The 15,448-nt window shown below is 42.9% G+C and overlaps 2 protein-coding genes across 3 annotated transcripts in view; both read left to right on the forward strand.

Moving 5' to 3' along the window:
- Positions 1-15,448, forward strand: part of LOC117770083 (double-strand-break repair protein rad21 homolog A-like) — a 951,093-nt gene that overhangs the window by 666,032 nt on the left and 269,613 nt on the right. The gene's annotated exons all lie outside the window — the stretch shown is intronic.
- Positions 1-15,448, forward strand: part of samd12 (sterile alpha motif domain containing 12) — an 88,564-nt gene that overhangs the window by 4,319 nt on the left and 68,797 nt on the right. For both annotated transcript variants that reach the window (XR_004615346.1, XM_034599144.1), the window contains exon 2: positions 11,792-12,000. Coding sequence is in view for 1 of the 2 variants with exons in the window: in XM_034599144.1 (XP_034455035.1) it covers positions 11,792-12,000 (209 nt within the window). In the remaining variant the exon portion in view is untranslated. The remainder of the gene's footprint in view (positions 1-11,791; positions 12,001-15,448) is intronic.

Here is a 15,448-nt window from a genome sequence, read left to right on the forward strand (position 1 = left end):
AACAAACACGTGACAGAAGCATTTACTGTGTGCGTATACACGGACATTTAGAAAAGAGCCAGGAACTGGACTTCCTGTCCAACCACAGCAGTGTTTACCCCTGTGGCTCAGGTTGTCCCTTTCACTCCTCCATTCTTTCCTCTGTGCATCAAGCCTCTTTGAGACGTGCTGCCCTGCTCCGCCTGCCTGTGCACCCATTCAGAAAACTCATTTCACATCCATCCCCCGGAATCTGGCACTGCGAATAGAATTAGTAGAATAAACATGTTTATTTTGGTCGGTGGAATAGGATTACATCTTAGTCCACTTAATCAGGAGCTGCTACGGTGAGGGGGCATCTTCCAAACTCTTAATAAACGGAGAAGGGGATTAAGATGACGAAGATGTGGCAAATGTCATAGGAGAGTGGTGTTGTGTAATCCTCCCCCGGGTGGACCTACAGCCATCTTTGATGTACCATACATAAAGTGCTGCTGCCCGGAATTCACAATGAGAAGCTAAGCAGAAAATATAAATAGTAGTTGCGTGCACAGACTCGTCCTTTCGCCGTGTCAACATTAATCGATGAGTCTATTTTCTCATCCGCAGAGTTGCAGAGACTTTCTTTGCAAGATTGATACACGGTAAACTGCAATCTGTCTGACAAACGTCGGGGGGTTTGCTCATTACAATCCTATTGGATCTGTGTCTGGACCGAGTGCTTTCAGCCGGCTCTGCGTGCATCACTGTGTCGGAGTGTCAGCGTGAGACAACAGCACAGGAAGGTGAAACCCGGCAGAGTCTGGTTCTCTGGTGGAAACACCAGGCCGACACTCTGTGGACGTAGACTCTTAGAGTTCAACTTACCCAAGTAACTTTGATACAGAGACAACAAATGAAATCCAAAGAGCAAAGAGGTGAAATAACTGTAATATTGAGCATAAAGCATTAAAATCAAGCCGTTTTCAGACATGACCTGCAGGTAAAGTCTGGACCCAATTCCCCGGACTTCATGTGAAAATGTCCAGACTTCAGTGCACGTCTGAAAGCAGCTCAGCGTGAAACCAGGCAGAGCTAAGTGGCTGTGATCTGGAGCTTGATATTTAACAAACGGACTCGAGAGTTGTATCAAATCTCTCCTCTTACTCCACCTGAATACCAAACACAGCCCAGTGGAAAACACAAGAATAAAAAATTGACTTCCAACCCACTGTGCTGAAGTGTCACCTGTAGCCTCGTGATGCTTTACACCATTTACCCTATTTCTGCACATTCCCAGTGATGAAAGGGGGAGTAGCTGTTGACTTTGCACATTCGATCCAATGAATATGCAGATGAGCGAAGGCATTAAAGATTAGATGAGTGCAGCTTCGTGTTATCTTTGTGTTTTGGCTCCTTCACGGCAGCATCTGGCCTCAATTCGATTTTTTTTTTTTAATGCACTGCAACATCAACCTGGCGAACATCGTGGGTCTCGTCCCTGGTCACAAACGGGGCAGAACAAAACCTACACAGCATCTTTATCGACCTTCATGAAGTACGAACATCAGTCGACTGAAACCCAAGGGAAGAGATGGCGACCGCATTGCTGCACGTTCCAGTAATTCATCTCTCGTTCTGCCATTATAAAGCACTTTCAGTCTTTTTGTGCGCCGCTCTTCTCTCTCGCAAATGTCGACCTTTGTGCTTTTTGTGAACACTCTGCAACATTTTTGGAAACCCTGTTGTGTTGAGTGCAGAAACTTGGCAGCGCGTCAGCTCCGGCCCCTGATGACCGTGAAATTCTCTGGGCTCCGTTCTGCTGACTGATTGAAGCTGCAGATCTGAGACGGTTTGTGTGTCACCGGCTGTTGCAGTGGGCACAGATGGAGGGAGTCGGTGTCAGGTGGACGTTTTCACGGTGTGACGCGGTGGAGCAGCGCTGCACAGTTGAAGGAATGACATCTTCTAACGGGGGAATTGTGGTTGAAATTGGATTCATTAGAGATTGTGTTTGGTGCTGTATCACAGGTTGTACAGCTGTGAAGCGAGGCCGGTGGGAAATGTTCTCGTCTGTGTGGACTATTTGATAATTTATAGTCCCATTCATTCAGCGATACATCCATAGAGGTCGGCGTGCAATCAAGAGTTTCTGACAACAACAAAAATGGCGACAGTAGAGGAGGGTGCGATGATGTAAACCTTAAGAAAGAGGTAACAGCAGCTGTTTGTCCATGTGAACGGGAGAAGTAACACCGTATAGACGCTTTTTAGTTTCGTACCAACTCCAAAAAGTTCTGCCTTTGTTGAAATCTCTTCCTCGTGGCCAATGAAAGTCTCACTTGATCTATTGGCTACACTGCCCCCCAGTGGTACTGCTTCATTTGGTCTGTGTCAGTAAGTTTTGAGAAGACGTGCACAAATACGGACGAAACGATAGCTACAACCAGATGCCTCTAAAGAAATCACTGTGGTGACTCTATTCTATATCCGTCAAGCACAGCGGCCGTGACACTGAGGAAGTTATAATTCCTTTAAGTCGAGGACTCACGTGATGCTCGACTCGGAGGCAAAAAATGACGATAAAAGCAAAGGTTTGCTGTGTCAGTGGTTCAGAACAGACAGCCAGAACCAAAAGGTCAAGGCAGAGAGGCCAATAAGAAAAGCAAAAGGTCATCACATGTTAGGCAGGCTGGAGCGAGGAGGCTGGAGCGAGGAGGCTGGAGCGAGGAGGCTGGAGCGAGGAGGCTGTAACCTGGAAACCAGAGGAATCAGTGAGCTCATGTTTATTCACAGTGAAACTCACAAATCACTGCTGTTCATCTGAAAAGGGGCAGGAGGGTTTGACTCGATCACTGAAGCGCCGCTGAAGCTTTTCTCTTAAACACAATGTCGCTGATATGAAGACGTGTTGAATCTGCAGTATCTGTGCTGCGTCACACGTTTCATTGCTCTGATTGGTTGTAGGTCTGTTCTCACTCTTGTCGATGATGCCCCTTTTAAATAAAAAAGAACTGGGAGGTTCCAGACCCATTTTGCAAATGCAAATTTGTAGGAAGATGCAAGATGAGGCAGAGTTGCACGACATTTAAGGGGGCGTGGTACATATACACAATAGTGGTGATATTTGGAGCAAGTAGATGTGGAGATGAAGTACATATTTTGCAGGAAAATAAAAAGCTAAAGGTTAAGAAGAACTATTTATCTGCAACACCAGTTCTGTTTTTGTCCCAAATTCAAAATCAGCACGTTCTCGTCATTGAAAAACAATTTTCTACAAGTTAACGTTGAGGCCACACGTTGTTGTGGCATTAAAAACTATGTTGACTTCGACTAATCTGCTTAATAAGCACATCAGCTCCATGGTGTCTGTACAACAGAGAACATTGACTTTTCTGCAGTAGTACTTCTTCCAATCATGACACTGCAGCATAAATGTTGTGTCTACACAGCCTAACAATAGACTGTGTTGACTCTGCAAACTTCACAGCAGGAAAGAAGGTGAAAGATTTACTGGACGATGCCCAATGAAATCACAAACTTTCCCTCCCTGCGATGGTTCCATTACCGCGGCCAAGAACAGGAAAAGTTTGTGCCTTTTTATCAAATATTAATAGCTGTTCCTCTAAATGAAGACGCTCTATTCTTGTCTTCCCTTTTCCTGTCTGCCTTTGAAGCGGAGCACGTTAAAAACCTAATGCCTGGGACGCTTCTCTGCAGCCAAAGTGAACAGCAGTTATATTTATCTCATCTGCGCTTGTGCTGTAAAAGTGGGTCATTTCTCTCTTTTTCTGTCTTATTCTCACTTTCTTTTTCATCCCTTCGCACTCTCTCAGCTTTTCTCTTTGCCTTTTTTAAAAATGTCCTCCTCCTTTTCTGCTCCATTCGCAGCTGATTAAAAAAACGTTCAAAGTTGAGCATGTCCACGCCGGCTTGACACGGGACCAACCGATCCCAGACGCTGGAGCCTCGGGGTTGCGCGGGCCATTCTGTGAAGTTTGAGCCCAGTTAACTTTTGATAGGATGTCAGGCTGAATTAAGAGCCCCACAGAGAGTCGGGCTGGCCGTCCAACGCGGCGCACGACTTCCCTTTGGTAGTTTCGCCACGCAGTCAGTCCTCGTCGTCTCAGCAGCTCACATACAAACATGAAACGTACGGAGTGCACATGAGGAAGAGTGAAATTTAAAGGCTTTTTAAGTGAACTCTAATTTCATGCTGCCACGATGTACTTAACACGTCCAATAATTACACTTGTGTTCCCGAGGTCAGTTCAGATGCTCGTGTTGGACATTGTGTGCGTTAATGAATACATCCGAGCCACTAAGCCTAAAAGGACCTTGACAACAACTCCTCCAGATGTCATGTCTTGTTAGCAGTGGGCGACTGCATGTGTATTACCAGGCTGAGCTTATGCAACAGGCTGGAATACAGCCCCTGTTGCAGTGACCTGCTAAGCTGCATCGTAGAGTCAGTTAGAAAAAACCCACATAAATTGACAGAAAATGAGCTAAAGCACAAATAATCAGCGTTCTACTTAAAGCCGTTTGAACTCTAATGAAGCGTGTAGTGGCAATAAACTCATTCATGTTTATGCTTTTAAATCCAGCGACTCAGCTCAAATGTTCAGTTAATGTTACCTGCAGATCACCTGCGAGCCTCTTAAATCAGATTGCGGAGCCGCCTCATGAATTTTAAACGCCGCGGGCGAAGCCGTAAGCGGCAGGTCTGATAATGACTCGCAGATCCGTCAGGTTAGCGGAGTAATGCCCCACTTATTTCACCGCTTGAAACCGAAACGCCCACGTCATGTGCAGCGTGAAGTGGAATTACCTCGTCGGCTTACACAACCTCGTGCTCTCGTTCGTCTGAGCGCTGCGACACCCGTTCTGTGAGAGTGTGTGAGCCTTCTGCTGCAACACGTCATTCTGTTAACATGCTGTTAAATGAAGGACACGTGTTTAATTCTGTCCTTTTTTGTTTTTTGCAGCTCCACTTAGACTCAAGGGCTTTTCCACCCTCCAGACTTTTTCTTAGGGTGAACTTCAGCGCCAAGAATTAACTCGTCATTGCACCAGTGGAGCGGCTCATTGGCCAATAAAGTTGTAAATGTCAGCTTTAGGTGTCGTTAATAAAGGGATCAGCTTTACAGCAATACTGGAAAAAATTACGTCGAGCTTACAAAGACCTGCGTCTGCTCAGCAGATCAATGATCTGTTCTTATGCAAATACTATTGAACAGATTTCCATGACACTTGGTGGAAGGATGGGACTCGAGCCAAGAGAGAGCTCAATAGATTCTGGCCCCGGATTCAGTCAAGGGGGCGCATCCCGGAATTTATTTAAATCTCTTTCTTTAACGTTGCAAGATCGGCAGTTTTTAGACATTTTCACAGACTCCCAAGGAAATAACTCATGGATATTAATGAAAAAAACAACCTGGAATATTCAGTGAACTGACCCAGTGCAGATCCAAATACAAACCTTCATATTCTGGATTTAAAAGATGTTTCATAAGGAGACTGCTGAGAAAACCATCCTTTTTTAAACTTTAAATTTGAATCTGACAAATTAAAGAATGAATAATCAAGATTATGATCACACACCAGATTTTGGCACTTGAAACTTTTCAGCACATCCATGCACAGATCTTGATTAATACTAAAACCTATTGAGATCCATCCATTCATCCATTATCTCTACCACACTCATACTTTAGGTGTTGAGGACGAGCTGCATCCAATCCTTTCACACGTATTAATAAAGTGAAGGGTCTGTGGTTAATGGTCACATCCAGTGAGTGGGGTCTTCAATAGACGAATAAAACAGTTGTTCTGCCGAGCTTTGAAAAAGAACAAACGAGAGGAGATCATTCATTCGTGCACTTTTTCCTCTTGTCTTGTTGAATTTAATCACACTGAGCAGAAAGCTCTTCCTTCAGTCTCCAGTCCTAAACATCCTGGACTGGAGGCGCTGTGCTCCCCTCCCCTTCAAACGTATTCTAATTAGTCCTTTAGTGAGCATGTGAGGATCTGAGTGCGTCCTCTGTCCCCCGTCTGATGGAGATACTCTTTCCCAAGTCCTCCGGGTACGAGCTGCACTCTCCTCACATATTCAGTCTTGTCACATTTGCTCCAATTTGGAGAGCAGTGCATGGAGTCACTTGACGCCCCCCCCACCCCCCACCCCCCCACCCCCCACCCCCACCCTCATGCAGATTTGCTAGATTCGCCACCTTCTCAGAGCAGACTGGGTGACAATCAACAACACATGCAGTGTTGAGGCTCTTTCGCAGTTTGTCTGTGTACATGCAGGGTGGTGCAGAAAGATGGAGCTCTGTGAACCACAGACTGTAGAAGATGTACAGCTCCCCAAAAGTGTCAAGATCGCCCCCTGATGGCTGGCTGCAATATACGTCATAAACACAGCCTCCTCCATGTTAGTAGATGGGACATGGACCGCACATACACATCAAATACATTTGTCTGTTTTTCTTGCACTGGCATGTAATCAGTACTCTGTATCGGCTGATATGCAAAGTCAAGATAATATCTCGGAAAATCTCTTGTTCTTATCACACTGAAGTTTGTCCAGATGTTCATTTTTCCAGTTTTGGTTTAATTAAATGTTCGATGGTATAAAGGCGGGGTAAGACAGCTGAGACTGACTCACGATTGGTCAAGCACGTGTATTGGGAGGGACCGATCGTTACCGCGCGTCCATCTACAAATGGCGTCTTCAGCTCAAGATGGCAGCGTTCGTATCGGGGATATTTTGGCTTCATTTCTGGATAGTGGGAAGAGGTGCACATGTGTACTGCATCTTTATATACAGTCTACAGCACTGTGAAAAATATGCACCACTGAACTTGGTTATTTTCAGAGTTGAAGTTTTTTTTTACCTCCGGCCATGTGGCGGGGACTGATTTGTGATTCAGCTCCAAGCCACCGTTAACATGTATAAAGAGTAACAGCTGCGTGCATGACTGAAATGTCATTATGCTAACATCCTGCCCGTTTCTGTGCCAGAACACCTCTTCAGATTCCCCAGAGCGTCTGTTGGCACAGTTGCTTTGGTTTTCGGGCTCGACTGCGCCCACGTCTTTCATGTCCCGTTTTTTCGTGACTATTAACGGAGGCTGATTCACGTCCTCTCTTCTGCCAAATGTCCTGGAAGGAGGTGAAAGAGCGAAGGCCCCGTCGTGGCTGCAGTGCAGAGTTTGCACGTTCTCCCCGGCCCTCCGTCTCCAGGCTTTGTTTCTGGGTCACACGGTGGATTGGGCTCACTTCTCAATTCATTCTGCTCCAGTTTGAGAGTCAGCCAGAGAGAAGAGATCACTACGAGCCTGAGTGCCCACACAGAGCCCACTTCCCTTTTGATTATGGGCCCACTAATGGTTTCCCTTTGAACCAGCTTGCACTCTGAGGCTCCGGAGTTCACACAGAATAACAGCGTTCGGCTTCTCCCATTGCCCCCAATTTGAAACGTCTTCTTTCAACTGGGTTTGTGCCATGGATGCTTTGTTATGAGGAAAGAGGAAGATGTGTCAGCCCTGAGACTTTCTTCTTCTTCTTCTTCTTCTTCTTCTTCTTCTTCTGTTGATACTTCTTTGAGTTTTCAGTGAAAGGAATACGATTCTTTATTCAATCATCTGACTTCATGAATCCTCACATTTTATTACCAAGAAGTAAATTATATGTGAATCTGCAACGAAGGTACACATCTGATACAGTGAGCTTTAAAACTATAGGTCCTTAAATTCCATTGTGAACATATGAGACTTTAAACTGTTAATGATTGAAATGTGAACCTATTTCCTCGTGAAACTTTCCTCACTAACTGCAGGTACTTTCCCCAGGAACTAGGAACCTTTGCAGGATCTTAAGTTCCAGGGAAATGTTTTTACCATCTAAAAAGTCCCTGCTCGGGGAAAGTACCAGAACCTTTAGTGTGACGCTCGCAGCACTGAAGATGTCTGATTGGTCGAGTACTCCGTTTTATTTTTATTTCAGCTTGTCATTTCATCCTTATAAAATCTTTCACATGTTTTTAAATATGCTTCGTTAATTGTGTTCATCTCTTTTTCTGATCAGCAGCACCATCGGAATTTCCTCCAAATAATGGTGTCGCTCTCATGAATCCATGGTTGTTGCATTTATATAGCATCCATCGTCTTGGCCCCCTGGTGGACTGGAATGGAGCTGTTCATTCATCATCAGGCTAATTTGCAAATTCTCCACTGGTCTTTAGATCTGAAGGAATCTGTAAGTTTCTTGAAAAAGAAAAAGAAAGTCAGTCTCCATGTGTCTGACCAACAGCATGGATACAGTTGATGTTCACATGTTGACACCATACTCACCAAGGTTCTCTTGAGCAAGGCTCTTAACCCCCAACTGCCTCTTTGAGGCCAGGAGATCGGATCAGACTCAGGTTGATTGGATAGATTTCAGATGTAACGGAGACGTGCAAGGCGTAAACCACCTGCAGCTACATGTAGTTTTTCTGCAGCATCACTCGTCTGGTTTGTGTGATAATAAAAGACGGAGCAGATGAAGCTCTATCTCCTCACTAGCCTGCTCCTCCAGAGGGACACAGCGTTCTTGTCAGCTGATATTTTTCAAATTCGATTGACTTGTAATGGCTTCTCGTCTAAAACCAGGTGCAGTATTTAGAAGAGACAGAATTATGTAAAAACTAATCCAATTCTTTGTTAGTCGTCATCCGGATAACGGGGGATGCGTTTATCTGAGCAGGGATGATGCTGCTCTGTAACGTCTCTGTGTGCGCTCCATTCATTTTCTCCCCCGTTCTACTGAATCTCATTGAGAGGGGCGGGGGGGGGGGGGATATCTCTCTCCCCCTCACCATGGTTGCACGGCGCATGTCCGGGAGGAGAGACGGATGAATGTAATGGAGCTATTTATAGTAACTGTTGCCGTTTAAAAAAAGCCCTTCTCCATCTCCAAGCCCCTCATTCAGCCACCGCTCCTCACAGCTGTCCCTCCTCTCGGTGCCTCTTCCCTAAACCCCCCCATCATCCTGGCATCCACCTATCCCTCTATCCCTCTATCCCTCAATCCCGTTAGGCTGTTTGTACCGTTGTTCAATGCTCTTAGCAAAAGATGCATAATTCATTTCTCCTCCGGAGTGGTTGCACACTGAATTGAGTCGGGGCGAAGAGGAGGAGGAGGAAGAGGAGGAGGAGGAGGAGGAGGAAGGAGTGACCTGGGAGGGGAGGAGAGAGGAAGAAAGAGGCAGTGAGAGCGAGCGATGCTTCGTGCTACGCATCTCAAGTTGTCTTTGTGTTTTCTCGTATCATGGCCCCTTTCCTGTCGGGGTCTGCAGCTCTGAGTCACCTTGTTCTTCTGCTAAATGCTGTTTGGACTTTAGATGTTTCAGGGTCTGATGTTTCATTCCTGAAATTATTACACCTCTTAAAGAAAAGTGCACGAGCTATGATGAAGCTTGTGATGAGATCTTCAGATATTCTTTTTAGTTCTGCTTTCACAGCCCGGCACAGAAGTGTTATTGCCAAAATTATAATATTATTATAGGCAATTACCTTTTATTAGATTGTTTATAAGAACTGAACTGTTGAAGCTGGTCAGAGTTGTTATTTTAGTGGATCAGTAAATGTTGTATCTCCTCCAAGGTCCTTTTAGTTAAAACTGATGGGTTGTGAGATAAAGGCAAATCTTAAATTTTCCTTACTTTTCTCCTTTTTGTGAATTATTTGTTATTCTAGTTCTTATAGTTTTTCCTCTTTGAGCCCCCTAACCGAATTGTATTGAAACTAGAATGGCACTTGGAGCATATCCCTCCGCTAAGGCCCTACATTCCCTTAAATTGTTCACACTCATACACACTGGTCCCCATAATAGGCCTGATTTTATTCCATGCATTTATTCGTCGTTGTTGTCATCGTCGGACGATATGTTAGCTCTCACACTCCTGCTCCTGTTCTGTGTAAAGACGGCACAGATGTTCTTCCTGTTGTCGTTGTCTTGTTTCACTTTGTTGTGTCACACTTGTAGTAATTACTCCGACAGAGGGGCCTGAACTAAGCCCGTAATTGGCTGCTCTCCTGCGCCTGCAGTTTGGAAAAATTTATGGCCGACACATTTTTTTAAACCTCAGCCAATTTGGAACGAGGTTGTTCCACGAGGAGCATCAGGGACATTCAAATATTTATTTACTGTAGCAGTTTGATTCATTCCCTTAGATACCGTGTGCGTCTAACGTCTTTAATTCACTGTTTCGAGTCTGTGAAATAGTTTTTGTGGCCGAACCCGATGTTTTCCTCGATTACAGACGTGCAGCAGGAAAAATCACAGCCCGGCCAAAACATGACCGAACCCGACTGGAACCCAAATAACATTTCAAACATCGTCCAACGTCATGATTGACAGAAGCAGAATGTGCCTTTGAAAACAAATTCCTTCGACCCGCAGCTGCAGTGGAAACCAAAGCAGCCTTCAGGTGGGATGAAAAAAAGTCCTCGGCTCTTCCACAGAAACGAGGCGACTAGTGGTCGGATTCCACGATGATGCGTGATGACAAATGGCCGATTTCAGCGACAACTCGCTGCTGCCTGTCGCCTCTGAGGCTGCATCCCTGCCTGATGCGACCAAAATAGAGCCTGAGCCCAACACTTCACATGAAAAACCAACCAAAAAGAATCACTAATGGAGGAAATTACAAGTTTAGAAGAAGTAACACAAGCTTTCTTCTGCTGACGTGTGACTTTTGTCTTTTTGTCTCTTGAAAATTACATTTTGTATAAAACCTCTAAACATAATCATGCACACGGGTACATGCGCATATGTAGGCAAATTTATCAACGTAAAGGCACAGTTTAAAATCTCTATCATAAGATACAGCAGCTCTTTCTTTTTTATTGTGAAGGATTCACATTTCTAACTTCGTGCAAAGTTAAACATCCACAAAAATTGACCCAAACACACTGTATTTGATTAACATTTGCACAGCGTGGATTTGAGATGCTGTTTGTCTGGTAGCGACGTGAGCTGTGTCCTAATTCCAGGCTGCACATACGGAATCTGGGCTTTTGAATAAATCATTTGTTGATACCGGGAGAGTGAGAAAATACTAGGATGGTTGTATGAATACGTAATTCACAGATTTCTCACATATCTATGAAAGTACAATTTTTTTATGAGAAAAACACACACACACACACGCACGCACACACACACACACACACACACACACACACACACACACACACAACCACACCAGCAACCAAACTCCTGAGTGTTAAACTGCAGGTGTGTTGTTCGATTGAGTTAATTTCCCATCAAACAGTTTATAGTTTAACTATAATTTGCTGGTTTCATTTGACAAATATAAACACATAAAGGTTTTTTTTTTATATTATCTGCAAAAAACCATATGAAACATTCTCTGGAATTTGTGTCGTGTTGAATCGAGAAGCAGCTTCAATGGGAAATCAGCCATCATTTATCTGTATTTGCTACCATCTAGTGGAGTTTTAGCAGTAGAGCATTCAGTGTGGAGAATTAGTAACATCAGTACAGTAACATGTGATTATAAACTTGAATAAATAATCAATCTTTTAAAACTATATATGTGAAACCATTAACCATCATATATGCCAAAAGTACTGATACACGACCTACAACCTAATTTACCAGTTTTTACTGTAAATTCTAAATATTACCTTAGGACACATTAAAGGTATATTTACTAATGCCTAATTTATTTATACTACAATGAAAAGTACTTGCATGTACTTTTCTCCTCTTATCCTTCGCTCATCAAGTTATTTATGTTTTTGCCATTTTACTCTCACAGCTGTTCACTGCAACCTGAGCCAGAATGGCGTCGACCACCAGATGTGCCCGGAGGACGTGACGTCACAGCTGGAGGAAGAGGAGGAGTCCGTGGACGGGGGGGCAGTGCTGCTGGACGACGACAGCCCGAGCTACCAGGATGTCAGCCCGCCCATGTACCAGCGCCGCTCCCCGCCACACCGCTCTGTGTCCGAGTCCGAGCTGACACGGGTAAGAGCTGCTGACCGACACAGGAACAGGGTTGGAAATGAGGTTCTGTACATCTGGGCTGTTCACACTCATCACAAATTATTAAACTGCTCTGGATTTCCAGTGTAAAATAAAATAATATCACTTTCGTAACTAAAAGAAAATGTATATCTAGGGTCCTTTTTATTTTTTATTGGCAACTTCCAAATTTATAGTTCTCTTGAAAAGTTGATCCTTTCAAGCCTTTTGTCTCATGTCCCTCTGCATTATTTTATTTTGGGATCAAATCATATTTTTAATTCTACGACTCAACAGCACATAAGACAAATTCTGGAGAAAATTGGAGTGTTATATTTGATATGAGTTTGACAAATGAGTTTGAAAGGGAAACATATTCAGAGGTTGAAGGTACATTACTTTTATAATTCACTTCAATTAAAATCATGTAATTTTGTAGTCTGATTTAAGCAGTAGAGGCTGAATGTCTTCAATACATAAAGTCTTCGCTGTATCATAAAGAAACATAGTCTATAAGACACCGACATGAATATCCCTCAATCTGAAGTTTCAGTAGAACAGTAAACACCACAAAAAATTAAACTGCACAATCTTTAGTATCTAGTCTGGATCATGAATCGTTCATCTTTTGGCCACTCGGGGGCAGCAGAACAAGCTCTAAACAAAGACATGTTGTCAAGGTGATAATAAAGTTGTTCTGGTGAAAACATAACAATGTTTGTAAACAGTTGCTTATTTACACATTTAGCAGATACGCAGCAAAGTTAGCGTTTGTTCAGTTTGTTCTACTGACTGCTCAACTCCTGAGTTCTGGCTCTAGAAGATAAATGCTTCCCGATGTCCATGACTTTGTCTGTTGTGGTTGTGTACAATGAGTTTATTAGTATTCAGAGGTAAAACTATAATAAAACGTGAGGTTGTTTTGTGAAGCTGAAAGAAAAAGGAGGATAATTTCAATTTAGAACTGAAATACTTTGGTTTGTGACCAACGCCTGTTCAAACTGATCCAGTCTAACAGGTTTCAACAAGTTATTATGCTAAACTGGGTTAGTTGGGGTTAAACTTACACCCAGTAAACATGTAGAGCTTTGTTATTGACTATGTTGACATGGACACTAACTATTAATTGGATGATGGTGTTTACATGAGTTGCTAATAGAATATTCCCAGTTATAGAGCAGACTCATGTCAACGTTACGTCCCTCTACTTGTTGACACTGGAACCCAGGACAGGTGTTGTTGGTAACATGTCTCAAAACTCAGTGAAGTTTATTCCACGTCTTCATTTGATTACTTATTCCCAGTATGACCTCATTCAGATATGGGAATATTGGCCTCCATGTACTAAATGTGTGTATTTTGAGGATATTAGCACGTTAAACTTTTATTGCAGCCTCACGGAGCCATTGGCCTGTTTGCACTGTGATGTTTCACCTCTTCACTAATTGGATTGTATTTCTGGTCAAATTACAAAACATCTGCACAAACGTCCTCGTTCTGACACAAAAGAAATAACACAAAACAATAATAATAAACTCACTAATCCCACCGTTTCCACCCATCAACATATTGAAGTTCAAACAAAGACTCAAACTGGGAATAAACAGTAAAACACAAGATGTTGTTTCAGGCTCAGCTCTGCCTCAGTGGTTCTGATAATAGATCAAACAGCTCATCAGCATCACAGAATGAATTCCTCCCTTCATATACAGAAATAGACCGTGGACAGTGGGAGGAGAATAGGACTGACACACACACACACACACACACACACACACACACACACACACACACACACACACACACACACACACACACAGACACACACATAAAGATAGCGGAGATGCTCTGGATTGTACTGCACCTCTACGTTAGCGTGCGGTGGTTCTGAGGCGACAAGTATCTGTAACACGGTATCTGCTGTGGTTTCATGATGTAACTTTAGATCTCGGCGTTATTCTCTTTGAAGCAGACGTCTGAATTGCATTAGAGACCTGGAGGGAAGTAGTGTATTAGCAGCAGGAGCCTCGGCCTCAGTGTTGTGTGTCTGTGTTGCACTTAAGAGGGAGACTTTCTCTTTGAGGGAAATTCAATAGATCAAGTGCATGAAGACTGTAATTGTATGAAACTGTAATCCATTCTCAATCCTGCAGCCGCGGGCCAGATAGTATTTATTAATGCTCGAGTTTAATTAAGTGCTCGTGAGATGTTTGCTCTTAAACGAGGAAGTCACAGAAACGTGGGTAATATGACACTAAATCAGGTTGAAAGTGAGAATGTGAGGAATTAAAATAAAGTTCTGGATTTGATTGGATCTCTGGAAGAAGCACGAGTCAGTCTAAGCTGTCGATCGTGACGTTAAACCCTATGAGCATGTTGTACAGATCCAGGATCCATTAATGTTCTCCATCTATACGCTGCTCTCAGGTCAGATCATCAGTAAACATGATTTAAAGTATCATTGTGATGCTGACGGCTCAGTTATAGATTTGTCCACAGATCCTCGTAGTTTTATTGATTGTTCAGCTTATTGATTCTCTCTCATGTTGTCCAGTCCTGTTTATTCCAATTACACACAGGGTTCCACATATCATATTTATTTCACATGTAAATTTCTGTATATTATAATAATCCTTTATATTGGTTTTACTCTCCTGCTTCAGCTTGATTTGGTCCAAAATGCTATAGAATTATTACTGGTTCAAAATAGTGACCACATAACATTAATTCTGGCCTCGCTGCATTGGCTTCCTGTCTGTTGTTATATTGATTTTAAGATTTTATTGATAACATTTTACAAAACCAAGCCAAGATTTTACTAAAGATCTAACTCTATGAGCCTGGACGCCATCTTAGATCGGCTGATAGAGTGAATGGTGCCTTAAGTCTCCGTAAATCTGTTACTGCTTCAACGTCCAAACATTATATTTTATATAACATTATAGTATTTAATCATTATGTATAACATCGTCCAAAAGTTTCTGTAAACTTTATTGTTGTTTGTTAAGAAAGTGCTTCACAAATAAAGCTAATTATTTATCATATCATTATTATCTTTTTCTACAAAACAGTAGAAACAAATATTACAATTGTCAAAAATTTAAAGTTTAAAAGTTTTCCCATCAAGTGTGAAGTTAACTCATTAATGATGGTTCAGCACATTTCATGCCACCTTCTGGAACTTTATATTTCTACTACGAAATCCTGGTTCACACCCAAAAAAGCTTAAAGGATTGATCTCCCCTCCCTGGTGGGAACAAAGTTGTGTCAGGATCGCTGACTACGACAAAGATTTGATTTTTATGTTGAGCGTAATTTTAATGATCCCTAAATTAGCTCCTAATAAATGCGAAAGCTGTAATAAACCCAGGGCCTCGGTGCCAACCACACTTCAGGGCACTCCAGCTCATCACATCAGCAGTTAGTGTTCATTTTCAAATCTTGGATTAAA

This window comes from Hippoglossus hippoglossus, chromosome 11, assembly GCF_009819705.1.
Source record: "Hippoglossus hippoglossus isolate fHipHip1 chromosome 11, fHipHip1.pri, whole genome shotgun sequence".
NCBI classification, from domain to species: Eukaryota; Metazoa; Chordata; class Actinopteri; order Pleuronectiformes; family Pleuronectidae; genus Hippoglossus; species Hippoglossus hippoglossus.